Below are 13,891 nucleotides of genomic sequence, written 5' to 3'. Positions count from 1 at the left end.
TTGTGTAACCCCATCTCAAGATGTCTGGTCCCTCCCTGATTGGAATCTTCCGCGTTTCCATTTCCTTCATATAGTGATGTCTCTATTCTTCTTCAATAGTTTGTCCCCACTCTTCTGGGCTTTTCCAAACTCTCCAGTTCTCCTCATTGTTGTCATTATTCCAGTAATCCTTCACGCTATTTAATCCTGCTTCTTTTGAATACTGTAGAATAGTTCTGAGGTCTTGTTTTTCATTTAATTTGTCCCGTTGTTGCCATGCTTCATCCCAAAATTTTGCAGCTTTTCCATCTCTTATTTCCCAGAAGGCATGCTTTGTGATGAGATCCCTGTTCTCACTAGCCAAGTTCCAGACGTTGGATCCTCTCCATTTCTCTGTGTTTCTCAAGATCTCCTCCGTTCTTCCTGGCATGTTGTACTTCTTGGTCCATATCCGTTTCCAGAGGTCCCCTCCTCCAGTCATCCACCTCCACCATAATTTGGCTCCCATGATTTGGTTAATGAGGTAAGGGTCCTTCAATCCTAGGCCTCCTTCCTCCTTCTTTCTAGTCATCCCTTGCCATGACATTAGTGCCCATTTTTTCTATTGTTGTGAACCTCCCCAGATAAATTTCTTCACTATTTCTACCATTTTGGAACAAGCTCCTTTCGGTGCTGCCATCCCCGATAGTTGGTATATTGGTATGGATTGCAAGGAAACTTTAACTAAGACTATTCTCCCTGCCAAGTTTAGAGATCTGAATGCCCAATTGTTTATCCTGCCTTGCAGCTTCTATATAGTGTGCTGCCAATTTACCAATTTTAAGGAATTGGTTGTCAAAGGTATGCCTAGATATTTAGTTGGAAGCTCCTCTACCCTAAAGCCCATCATTCTTGATAGATAAGATTTGACATTTACAATTGTGTTAAAGAAGTAAGCACAAGATTTCTCATTGTTAATTTGAGTGCCCGAGGCTTCCATAAACAGATCCATAATGTTCTTCATCCTTTTGACTTCCCTAAGCGACACATTGCAAAATAGCATAATGTCATCCACGAACTGTTGATGGGTGATCGGGATCTCATTTCCCCATGCCCTAATCCCTTTGATTTTGTTCTCCTACACCTCTTTTTTGATGTAACGTCCTAGACCTTCAGCTGCTATAATAAATAAGAAGGGTGATAAAGGGTCTCCCTATCTTAACCCTCTTGAGGCATTGAAGGTGGGTGTCGAGGTTCCATTTAGGAGTATTGAAAAGACCGGGGTAGATATCATTGCTGAAATCCAATCTACCCATCTTCTACAGAACCCAAATGCTTCCATTACTTTCCTTAGGTAATCCCAATTAAGTCTATCATATGCTTTGGATAGGTCCAATTTAAACATCACCCCTACCAACTTTTTGGATTTTAACAAATGTACCACTTCCTGGGATACAATCAGTCCATCTAGAATCTGTCTGCCCTCTACAAAGCCTGTTTTCTCAAGTGATATAATACTAGAAAGAATCGGTTTCAGTCTCTTAGCAATTATTGTAGAGATAATTTTGTAAATAACATTACACAGAGCAATCGGTCTAAAACCCTACGGTTCATCAAACTTAGAGGATTTAGGTATGAGGGAAAGAAGGGTAGCATTTAGACCTGGACATACCTTTTGGTTCCTTCTGGATTCTTCCACCATGGCTACAATGTCATTGCCTATAAATTTCTAGGCTGCTTGGTAGAATTCCGCCATAAATCCATCTGGTCCCGGGGCCTTATTTTTCTTTAGTCCTTTCACCACTTCCTCAACTTCCTCTATCGTGACTGCTCTCATTATCGCAAGGTTTTTCTCTCTAGTTATTATCTTGGGGATCTCATTGCATATTCTGCTCACTGCCACCTATCTATCCTCTTGAGGTTCCATTAGGAGGTCTTTAAAATACCTCACCAGGGTTTCCTCCATTTCCTCATGTTGGGTTTGTCTTTCCCCAGCTTCATTTTTCAAAGAGAAGATTTTGTTGCTCTATCTGTGTTGTATCATTTCTTTGTGGAAAAATCTAGTGTTCCTTTCTCCCTCTCGCAACCAGTTCACTCTTGACTTCTGTCGCCATAATATCTCTTCCTGTTTCCTTCGTTCCTCTATTTGGCTGACCAATCTGCCTTCTTCAGCTTCTAAGTCAGGGCTTCTCCCTTCTCTTATAATTTCTTGTTGGATTTCTTCCATCTTCTGAGTTAGCTGTTGTTGGTCCTTCAGTATGTTTCCAAATTCCTGTTGGTTCCATCTCTTGATGTTTTTCTTAATTTCCTTTAGTTTGCGTTGGAACGTTTGCATTCTGTTTCTGCCCCTTTGTTCACTCTGTGTCCACCATTCCTCCACCTTGCTTATGAATTTAGGGTCCCTAAGCCAAAACGCTTCAAATCTGAAGGGTCTCTTTTTGGGGCTGGCTTTGAGTTCAATCTCCAATCTCACCAGCCAATGATCTGATCCCATCCTAGGTAGTATCATTGCCTCCATGAAAATGTCTCTGCTTACTATCTCCTCTGATATTAAAAATCTATCTAGTCTTGATGCAATTTGATGTCTGCCTCCTCTTCTATTATTCCATGTATGAATTCCATTAGTGGTTGGGAGATCCACTAATCTCTGATCATTTATGGTATCCCCAAACATCTCCATGTCTGCATCCATCCTGCGTATTCCACCTCTTTTCTCATTTAGGGATTTGATCATATTAAAATCCCCTCCTATTATCCATGGAATATTATGATACAATCCTCTCACTTTTATCATGTTATCAATGAATTTTTTCCTTTCTCCTGGTATGTGTGGACCGTAGACTCCTGAGAGCAGAACCCACTCTTTGGATCCAAGGTTACTGAATTTACCAGATAGTATTCTTGGCATACTTGTCCAATCCTCGAATCTGACTTCCTCTGGATTCCAGAGTATTGCCAAACCTCCTGCGCTTCCAGCAGCATCTTGTCCTACTACCTCATACCTTGGTTTGAAATTTCCCATAATCTCTTTCATCTTTATTTCACTAATCTTGGTTTCTTGTAATAACATAACACTGGGTTTATCTTTCTGCAATCACTCTTTAAGATATCGTTGTTTCCCCTTACTGTTCAGACCCCTTATATTCTAGGTCGTGATTATCATTTCAACAGTTTGGTTGGTTGGTGGAATACCTCCGATAATGGCACCACTCGTCCTGAGTTAACGAGCATTTCTCCTACCATTTGGATGGATTCACTCATGGGTCTTCTACCTCTTTTCTTCCCTACTTTTCCTGTTGCTCCCGTTTCCGGTCCTTGTCCTCCTTGTGATCCAAGATGCTCTGGTTGATTTACCACTATCGTTCCTCGTTTTAGTTTGTACTATTGAAACATTTCCTTATAGAGTTGTTTTTGGTCTTCAGGGATGAACCTCTCATCTAGGTGTCGCCACTCCTGCAGTAGTCTTTTCATTACTTGTTCCTCTTCACTGTAATTTTCCTTATATATGTATATCTCCATCGGGTTTTGCTCTATTTTCTCTTTGTTAATTTCCCCTTCTCTTTCTTCCTCTGTTGTTGTCATTACCTGCTGTTTCCCTTTTTCTTTCTGCTTTGGTTCTTCTGGTTCTTCCCCATTTTCCACTAATATCTCCTCCATTTCTTCCTCTTGTAGAACTGCAAATTTATTTTGGTTTACCTTTTCCTTCTCCTTCGGAGGATTCTTGTGGATACCCGATGGTTTTGGATTCCTTTTTCTTCTGTGGACCTCCTGGAAGCCTCCTTCCATTTCCTTGCTTGATTCTTCCTCATTCTTATTTCCTTGGGTGTTCTCTGGGATGTTCAGGGGGTAGGATCTAAATAGGTGGCCATATCCAATCTGATTGTAAACATTGAATCCATAAATAAAAGAGAAATATTTCTTAATTTCCAAACTATCAAGGAATTGATAAATGAAAACAAGTGGAAAATAATCTTGGTAGCCTTGCTCAGCTTTGTATAATCAATAAATATGTGTCATTTCCCATTTTCTTTGGCACAATTACCAACGATGAGACCCCTTTGTTATCATAAATATAGGGAAAATATAATTTAAATCAAGAAACTTTTGAAACTCTTCCTTCATTATATCCCTCAAAGTTGGATTCATTCTCCATTGTAGACACTTGAGAGGTTGAGCATTGTCCTTAATATATATATATATATATATATATATATATATATATATATATATATATATATATATATATATATATCTATAAATAAATATATCTATATATATATATATAGATATATTTATTTATATATATATATATATATAGATATATAAATAAATAAATAAATATATCTATATATATATATAGATATATTTATTTATATATATATATATATAGATATATAAATAAATAAATAAATATATATATATATATATATATATATATATATATATATATATATATATATATATATATATATATATGACAATAACATAAACTAGGATTAATTCCTTTCATATCAATGTAATCCCAAATAATTGTATTATTGTGCTTTTGTAGTACCTTAATGAGTGGATCTTGCTAAGAGGCTTCTAGTTTAGATTTGAAATTTAAGGCTTTACTAATGGGTAAGTGGTATATACTTTGCATGACTAGATGCACATGTGATTCATTGTTCTATTCATAATTGGGGGTTGGGGTAATAGGGTTTTTCACCATAACAAAAAAAATGGGCGAATTTTTGCGTTCTTTTTTGATGATTTTTAGCACATGGATTTCTCTTTTAGCAATTTTGTGGCATATGGTGGTTTAGCCCATGGTTTTGTAATTATGATTAAGGAATACCATTGTATTCTAATCCACGATTAATATACTGGGGGTTTATAAATGTTGTAGGATACACATATCATATTATAAAATTCTAGAGATGGAATATACTGAAAAAACGTTTTGTATTTACCAATTTGGGTTTGCATGGTAAAATATTTGCATTAAATGTGTGTGAGTGAGCGAGTGAATGTGTGCACGCAATTGCCTCTTTTATATTTTTATTAATAATATATTTTCAACATTAATTGTACATTATTAAAACCAATATTTGATATTAGAGTAGTTTTCCTTTAAGGGGACACCTTTGTGGCTAAGATTTTTGGCTTGGGCCTATGGAAAACCTTGTTACTATGGGAGATATATGGTACTGGTTATTGTGGTGAAAGGATGGACATTGAGAAATTCAATGAGTAGAGTTTAGAACTATGGAATATCAAAATGAAATATATTACGATGGAAAATGATCAGTGGATCAGTATTGCACCAACAAGGATGTTGAAAACATATTGGAGAAAGTTGGATTGGAAGGAAAAGAGCACAACATGGTTATGTCTCTTAGATTTAATGCTACTAAATATTTCAGGAAAAAGATGCAATGAAGGAATTATAGAACAAGTTAGCAGCTTTGTATTAGTATATGTCATTGGTGAACAAATTATTTTGCGGAAGAAGCTATATAACCTAAGGATAAAGGATGGAGACTTGGTGATAGAGCATCTAAATCCCTTCATTACTATGGTAAGTTAGCTATTATTTGTTAGTATTAAGATTTTAGATGAAGATAAGTGTATATTTTCGATTTTTTCTTTACCTAAGTTGTGGGATAACCTTGTTGTTTCCCTAGGTAGTAAAGTAATTAGTTTAAGTTTTGATGAAATAGTCTCATTCTTGTCATCAGAGGAGTTGAGATAGAAAAACATGGAAATTCATAATGAAAATGCCTTATTTGTAAGTGGATGCTCCCAGGATATAAATAAAAATAATTCCTAAAGTGGGATATCTAAATCTAAAGGAAGATCCAAATATCCGGGAAAATTCATAAATGTGTGTTGGGGAAGTGGAAAAGAAGGTAATTACAAGAAATGGTGTTGATCCAAAATTGTTGAGAAAGGGAGGGGATCTAAAGATCTCCTTCTATAGACTAAAAATCCTCCTTAGATGAAGGATGGTATGAATAATTAGCTTCCTCAATAACACATGCAAAATCATGAGGCATTGTTGGTCAACTTAAATGCATATTTTCTTATGATTCCCCAGATAGAGTGATTTTGTAAGTGTTAAATGTATGATGAGGATGATTTTTTCTGAGGAGATGAATTGGCAACTAGAATCATAGTATGAGGAAATTCTAGTTGTATCTTATAGATGGAAAAATTATAACATTCCCTTATGTTTTCACATCCCAGGATTGGAAAGAAATTTTGAAGAAATATAAGTGATGCAAGTTTAAAGAAAATATTCTGAAAGGGAACTTAAAGGATGGTCTGAGGAGAAATTGTATTACTAAGGGGAGTTCATATTGGAACTTTGTATAAGAGACTAGGAATCAGCATTAATGATGGGTGAAATATCTACATTGTACTTAAGGGGAATTCAAGAAGTAAAAACTCTTAATATCTATAGAGAAAAGAATATGTTGTGGCATCAAATAATTGGAAATAATAATGAGAAGGGCCTTTGAATACTAGACAATAAATATATGGTTGGAGGTATGTCTAATTTGTCTCTAGATTTTGATTTATGTGAATATTGCTTAGATGGAAAGGAAAACCAAGTAATATTTTCCTTTGGTGCTATGAGCACAGAGGGAATATTATATTATGTGAATAGTGATGTGTCTGGACCTATGTTGGATCCATCACTAGGTAAATATATGTTCTATGTCTCATTTATAGATGACCTCTCAACAAATACATGAATTTATTTCCTTAATGAATTATTTGACAAATTTCAGAGTTGAAGGTTCTTGTGAAAAATCAAATAGAGAAGAAAAGTAAGATGTTGAATAAGGATAATGGTGGAGAATTCTATGGAAATGAATTCAAAGAGTTATATAAGAAATATAAGAAACTAATTCATACACACCAACCCCAATGGAGGGAGTTTCAGAATGGATGAATATGACATTGATGGAAAAGGAAAGGAGCATTCTCCATGGTGTCAGGTTAAGATAGAAATTCTTGGAAGAGGGATTGGATGTTGCATAATACCTAGTAAATTGATCACCCTCACCATCATTAGATGAAAAATCTCTGCATGAGGTATCAAATGATAAGGCAGTATCTCTTAAACATCTTAGGTTATTTTCCTATGATACTTATGTACATGTTCCAAAGAAAAATAGAAGTGAGTTGGATAATAAATATAAATAGTGTATCTCTAAAGGAAAATAGGAGTGAGTTGGATAATAAATATAAATAGTGTATCTTTATTGGATATAAAGATGGTCCGAATTGCTATAATATTTGGAACCCAAAAACTACGAAGTTTGTGTATAATCAAGATGTGGTATTTAGAGAAATAAAAGATGTTATAAAATAGGAAGTCCTACCAAGGGAGAAATAATTAAAGAAGATAAAGTTTGAATTGAAATATGATGAACTAGAATCTATAGAATAAAATGAATTAGGAAAAGAAGAACCACATACTTCAATATTGAGGAGATTAGTTTGGGAGAGAAGGAAACTAGAAAGGTATACTTCACTTGATTTTTTTTTCTATTTATTCTTCGATTATTATTGATGATGATCTTAGAACTACTAGGGAGGAAATGGAGTTAGAGGATGTCAAACTCCGGAAAAGGGTCACGGTTGAAGAAATAGTAGCCTTGGAAAAGAATGATACTTGATATCTAGTGGAGTTGTTGGCTAGAAGAAATCCCATTGGAAGAAAATGGGTGTTCAAGAAGAAGTTTAATGTAGAAGGAAAAGTGGATAAATACAAAGCTTGGCTAGTAGTAAGAGGTTATTCTTGTATATTTTTATTGTATATTCAAATTGCTTATGCAATGTGCTAAAACAAAAGACTTATATCCACTCTACTCATCAGCAGAAACAAAAAATGATTGATGAAATAACGAAGCAAAAAAGGAAAAATTTCAATTGCACATAACACAATATTTTTCTAGGGAAAGTAACAGCTAAAAACCCCACAATGTATATAATTGTATTAACCAAAATATTTGAGAAGAAAATACAATTCTTGTTCAACCTGAACAATCTTTGAACAAATACAAACTATCTCACTGCTTCACAAACCATCTCAAGCCAATACTTAGCCAAATATACTACCTGTCAAGCTCCTACTTCATTGTGTAGTTTCGCAGGGAATTATCCCATATTTAATTGGGAAATTCCTCACTCATAACTATGCAATCCATGCATAGGCCTTCTACTAATTTCATGCATCATCAGTTTAATTTAGATTATTTTACAATTGATAGTACATTGTCCCTAAACTCTAATATCAACTGGGTCTTCCTCTGAACTGACATGTATGAGTTATTTTGAGTGAATTATCAGTTATCTAATTGATCACTACATGTGAATTAAATCCAATTTAATTCACTTGAGCACTCACTAGTTCCTCCAACAGTTAGAACTAATTTAATTAAATTTAATTGAATTAAATAATTACAACTCAATAAGAACTCAACTTGGGCCCCTAAAATTTAGGGGCCACTCTACATGACTCTATATAGACTTCCAAATGGAATTTACTGAGCCAGCTAATTCTAATTAACTTAGTTAACTGTTATAAGCTGATATGAGACTAGAATTACAATTTAATTCCCAATTTAATTGAAGGAAAAATTAAATTAGGAATTTCTTGTTGCTATTTTTAACACTCCCTCTCAACTAGAAAGGGATTATCTGTTATCCCAATCCCACCTCTGTGAAACTTGAATTTTCATCTTGACAATGCCTTTATTAAAATATTTGCATCCTGCTCCTCTGTAGGAATGTACTCCAGTGACATGATTCTCCTTTGCACACAATCTCATAGATGGTGATACCAGATGTCAATATGCTTTGACCGATCATAAAAAAATAGATTCTGAGAGTTTGATACAACCTTGACTATCACATTAAATCACCGTTGGATCCATCTGCTAACCAAACAACCCAACAAGGATCTTCCTCATCTAGATAGCCTCACAAGTTGCTTGACTAGCATCCATGTACTCTACTTCTGTTGAACTGAGTGCAACTGATCATTGCTTCCTACTGTACCAAGATATTGTTGCTGACCCAATACTAAAGATTCCCCCCTAAGGTGCTCTTCCTATCATATGGACTCCTTGCTCAATTTTCATCTGTGAAGCCTTGAAGCTTCACTCCCTCTGTCCATTTGTACCAAAGACCAAACTAAGTGGTGCCTTTGAGGTATTGAACCACATGTTTATCTACCTTCCAATACAATTTGGTTGGCTTAACCATGGCTTGACTAATTTGGTTAACTACATAACATATTTCTGGTCGTGTGTTCACCAAATACATAAGTGAACCCAAAATTTGTTTATAAATAGTACCATCCTCCTTCCTCTAGTTACTAGCTACGGGAGTCTCCATGGGTTGGTTTCTCTCCATGTGGAACTTCTTTAGTATATTGTTAGCATACTTTCCTTGAGAGACAAATAATTCCTCATCTCCTTGCCATACTTCCATACTAAGAAAGTAATGCATGCCCCAATTCCTTCATTTCAAACACTCTTGCAAGATCCTCTTTGCAAGAATTGATCAGCTTCTCATCACTTGCCATAATCAAATCATCGACATATAACAAAATAATAAAAATTTACCTTCAACCACATTATTGTAAAGGTTCACATCTTCTTCACTTTTGGTGTTGCCCAACCCAGTGAAATAGTTGTCAATCCTAGTGTACTAAGCACGGGGTGCTTGTTTTAGTCCATACAATTCTCACTTGAGTCTGCACACATGTGACTCTCTATTGAAGGTCTCAAATCATTTTGACTGCTCAATATACACCTCTTTCTCAATCATGTTGTTGAGGAATGTTGTTTTTACATCCATCTGATGTATCTTCCATCCCATCTATGCTGACAATGCTAGAATATATCTAATTAATGAGTAACTTGCTACAAGATAAAAAGTCTCATTGTAATCAATTCCCTCCACCTGAGAAAACCCTCTGGCCACAAATCTAGCCTTGTGTTTCTCCACACTCCCATATGTTGCTTGCTTTACCTTGTAAATCTATCTAGAACTCACCATTGACTTGTCTACCAATCTTGGGGCCACTTCCCAAACATTGTTTTTGATAATGGAGGCATACTTCTCAACCATGGAATCAACCCTACACTGCTTCATCGAATAAGGATGGCTCAATCTATACAATCTCACTCATCAGAGCCATGTAGCCAATGTACCTCTCTGGTGACCTCTTATGCCTAAATTGTGATTTGGGTACTCCCACAATCTCCCTAACATCATGCAATAACATGTCAGCCTCTCTGGTGTGTTTTCTCCCATCTCTGGAAGATTCTACATGAGTGGGAGTTTCCACTCCCTACTCCTATGCATGTGGCTTCTCCACATCATCCTGAGGCTCCTCCTTTGGAGCTAAAAGCTCCTCAACTACATGTAGTTGAAGCTCCCTCTTAAAGGATACTCTCATGGCCTTATCTCCATTGAACTTCACATATCTGTGAACCACTATCTTCATGTTAGTTGGAAGGTACACCTGATAGTTGTGAGGTGTATCAGTGTATCCCACAAATATACCCAACTCAGTTGTTGGCTCTAGAAGTGTGCCACATCTGGTTTCTTCCTTGAAAAAGCCTCTTCTGATGTACTCATCTCAAGAATTCGACGAGGGCTTCTATTATGCAAATAAATAGTTTTGTTGCATGCTTTAGCCCACAAGTGTAGTAGTAGGCCCTAATCATGTAATGTCACCAGTGTCACTCCCACAATAATTTTTTTCTTCCTTTCAGCCACTCCATTTTGCTGTGGGTTATTAGGTGTTGTCAACTCTCATCGAATGCCTTCTGAAATACATAAGTTCCTGAATTCATTCAACACATATTCTCCACTATTATCACTTCTGAGAGATTTAGCTTTCCTGCTAGTATATTTCTCAACAAGTGCTTTAAATTCACAAAAATCAGTGAACGTTTGATCTTTCTTCTGCGTGAAGAAAAACCACCACTTAGATAATATATGTGCTTGGCATGGATGTTTTTCAAGAATGGTCCACACACATCTGAGTGAACTCTATCAAGGACCGCTTGAGCTCAACTATCTTTTTCATGAAATGAATATTTGTTGTACTTCCCCAATGTAAAACCTTTACATGTGTCTCTCTACTATAGTGTACCCTAGGGCAGTCTTGTAGAAATTTGTTGCATGATCGTCAAAGCTCCATGGTGCAAGTGACCAAATATTCTATGCCACAACTCACCAATGTTTTGTCTTTGCACCTTCTCCTCTTTAGTGCTCAATGTAGCATAGTCTTCTACCTCCAATTTGTAGAGGTTATTCAGTCAAACCCCAATCCTCTTCACCTATCCTATGGCTATGTGATGAAGGAAGGCCTTTCCCTTACTAAAGATCACGTCATAGCCTCGATCCTCCAACATGGAAACATAAAACAAGTTCTTCTTCAAACCCAGAACATGCATGACATCTCACAAGGTGAGGGGAGAACCACACTCCCTCTTAAAGGTAACGATACCGATCTCGGTTGTGTTATACCTCCCATCATCTCACATCTCGATGTGCATCCGAAGATCCTTCTCCTCCAAGTCACTAAAGAGCTATTTGTTGTAGATGATATGGAATGAAGCTCTGTTGTCTAGGTACTACACACTACCCATCACTGATGAAACCATGCAAGTGATGAGGGTAAAATATAGTTCGAATTGTGAAGAAAGAGCTTCATCTACTGCTCCTCTTGAGGGCTTCTTACCATCCTTCTTGTGCAGACACTTTGTTGCATAGTGTCCTAGCTCGTGATAATGAAAACACTTGATTTTTGGCATGTCCTTCTTATTGCTCACCTTGAATGGAATCTGATTTGGAATGGTATGACTTGCTCTTCCCTTTCTTCACCTTCCTAGCTAAGGAACAATTATTCTCATCATCATGCTTTGATGAGGATCCATCTCTGGTGTTCCATTGAACCTCTTCATGTACCAAGTCAGACCACAATCGCTCCCACTCTGGTAGCTTCTCCCTCCCATTAACTGAGTCTTGGTAGTTCTGCCAGCTCTTAGGAAGTCCTAGAAGTGCTAGGATCACCATATCATCTTCTGCAATAGTAACACTAATAATTCCAAGCTCATCCTGACATTGGGTGAACTTGGTCAAGTACTTCGCAATTGTATCACCCTTCTCCATCTTGATCTTTCTGAGTTTGTCCTTTAGTGCTAGATTCTAGTGGTCACTGTTTCTTTGAAATAGGTTTGTCAATGTCTTCCACATTGAAAGTGGATTTTCCTTACCATGGAGATTCGAGACAATATGATCTCGAACCCCTATCCATGGAGATTTGAGACAATATGATCTTCCATTCATCTAGATCTTTAGCATTAGATGTTGGAGGCTTCAAGATATTATGATCTATGAATTCCTTCAGCCCGTTGTCTTCCAACACTTCCTCCATCCTGTCCTTCCAAGCTATGTAATTCAAGTTTCCCAACAGAGCATACTCAAGTCTCAAACCGTAGAATGACATCCTATTGACTCTGAAGTATGAAACTGCAAATTTGATTTCACCTGCAAAACAAACTGGTATTCTGCTCTTCTATAGTGATTTCATCTCTGATACCATGTAGATTTTTACTATAGATTCAAACTGCTTATGTAATATGCTAAAACAAAGAATCTATTGTACTCATCAACGAAAAAAATATCGATGAAATACCGAAGCAGAAAAGGAAGAATTTCAATCGCACATAACACAACCTTTTCTAGGGAAAACAATAGCTAAAAACCCCACTATATGTATATTGCATTAACCAGAAGATCTGAGAATAAAATGCAATTCTTGTTCTACCCAAACAATATATGCATAAGTACAAACTATCTCACTACTTCACAAACCAACTCAAGCCAATACTTAGCCAAATATGATACCTGCCAAGCTCCTACTTCATTGCCCATTTTCCTAGGGAATTAGTCCATATTTAATTGGGAAATTCCCCACACATAAATGTGCAATCCATCCATAGGCCTTCTATTGATTGCATGCATGATCAGCTTAATTTAGATGATTTTGCAACTAATAGTACACTATCCCTTAACTCTAATCTCAACTGGGTCTTCCTCTGAAATAACATGCATGATCTATTTTGAGTAAATTATCAATTATCTGATCGATCACTGCATGTTAATTAAATCTAATTTAATTCACTTGACCGATGTTATCACCTGGATTGAACCTCAGGCTGAAGGAAGGCAATGCCAGGGTAACCACAAACCACGCTTAGCCAAGTAGCTAGCCCTACTAGGCCAGGAGATGGGTCTCTCTGTAAGGATCTCAGTCAAGATGACTAAATATAGTAAAGGATATTAGGCTAGGTATAGTAGCATGAAATTTTTGATTTGATTTTGGAAGGGTTTTGTCGGATCAAGAGGAGCTGGGCAATTTAGGTCTGGGAAACTAGGTCAGAATTGTAGGGTGTTTAATGGGGCAAGGTAGGCATAGGCCTTATCACTTTAGGGTTTGATGGGGTGAGGTAATTAAGACTTGTGAGAAGCCAAGAAGGGCATGTGAAAACCATGGATCCTTCCTGGACTACAGAAAACATGAAATGGTGAATGGTTTCCCAAGGCAGAAGCACTGATGCAATGAATTCTACCTATCAAACTTCAAAAAGATCAACTAGAAGCAATGAAATGATTAATGGCATACATAAAACATATAAAAATATAATCACAGAATAAGAAACTATATTAAAACTCCATACCACAGGGATCCCATAAAAATAGTTGCAATTCTTATTAATCTCCTGCCAAACTACTTACAAAGGTGTACAATCAAGGTCTGAGCATCCAACTGAATCCAACCCTTTACCATGAGAAAGGAGAAGAAGATATAGACATGATTTCAACCTCCTCCCATCCTCAAGGGTCGAATCCCTAA

At 36.5% G+C, this 13,891-nt stretch overlaps 1 protein-coding gene across 1 annotated transcript; it reads right to left on the bottom strand.

Moving 5' to 3' along the window:
* Positions 1-1,984: 1,984 nt before the first annotated feature.
* On the bottom strand, positions 1,985-2,992 carry LOC149179584 (uncharacterized). Its single transcript, XM_089413590.1, has one exon. It carries the CDS (start codon positions 2,990-2,992, stop codon positions 1,985-1,987), a length of 1,008 nt encoding a protein of 335 aa, XP_089269716.1.
* Between the last annotated feature and the right edge of the window lie 10,899 nt (positions 2,993-13,891).

The sequence above is a fragment of the Pinus tabuliformis genome, chromosome 3_2 (assembly GCF_031772625.1).
Source record: "Pinus tabuliformis cultivar Carrire ecotype Pingquan chromosome 3_2, CPIR1, whole genome shotgun sequence".
Classification (NCBI taxonomy): domain Eukaryota; kingdom Viridiplantae; phylum Streptophyta; class Pinopsida; order Pinales; family Pinaceae; genus Pinus; species Pinus tabuliformis.
The sequence above is the reverse complement of the archived record's forward strand: the minus strand, read 5'-3'. Positions and strand labels throughout refer to the sequence as shown.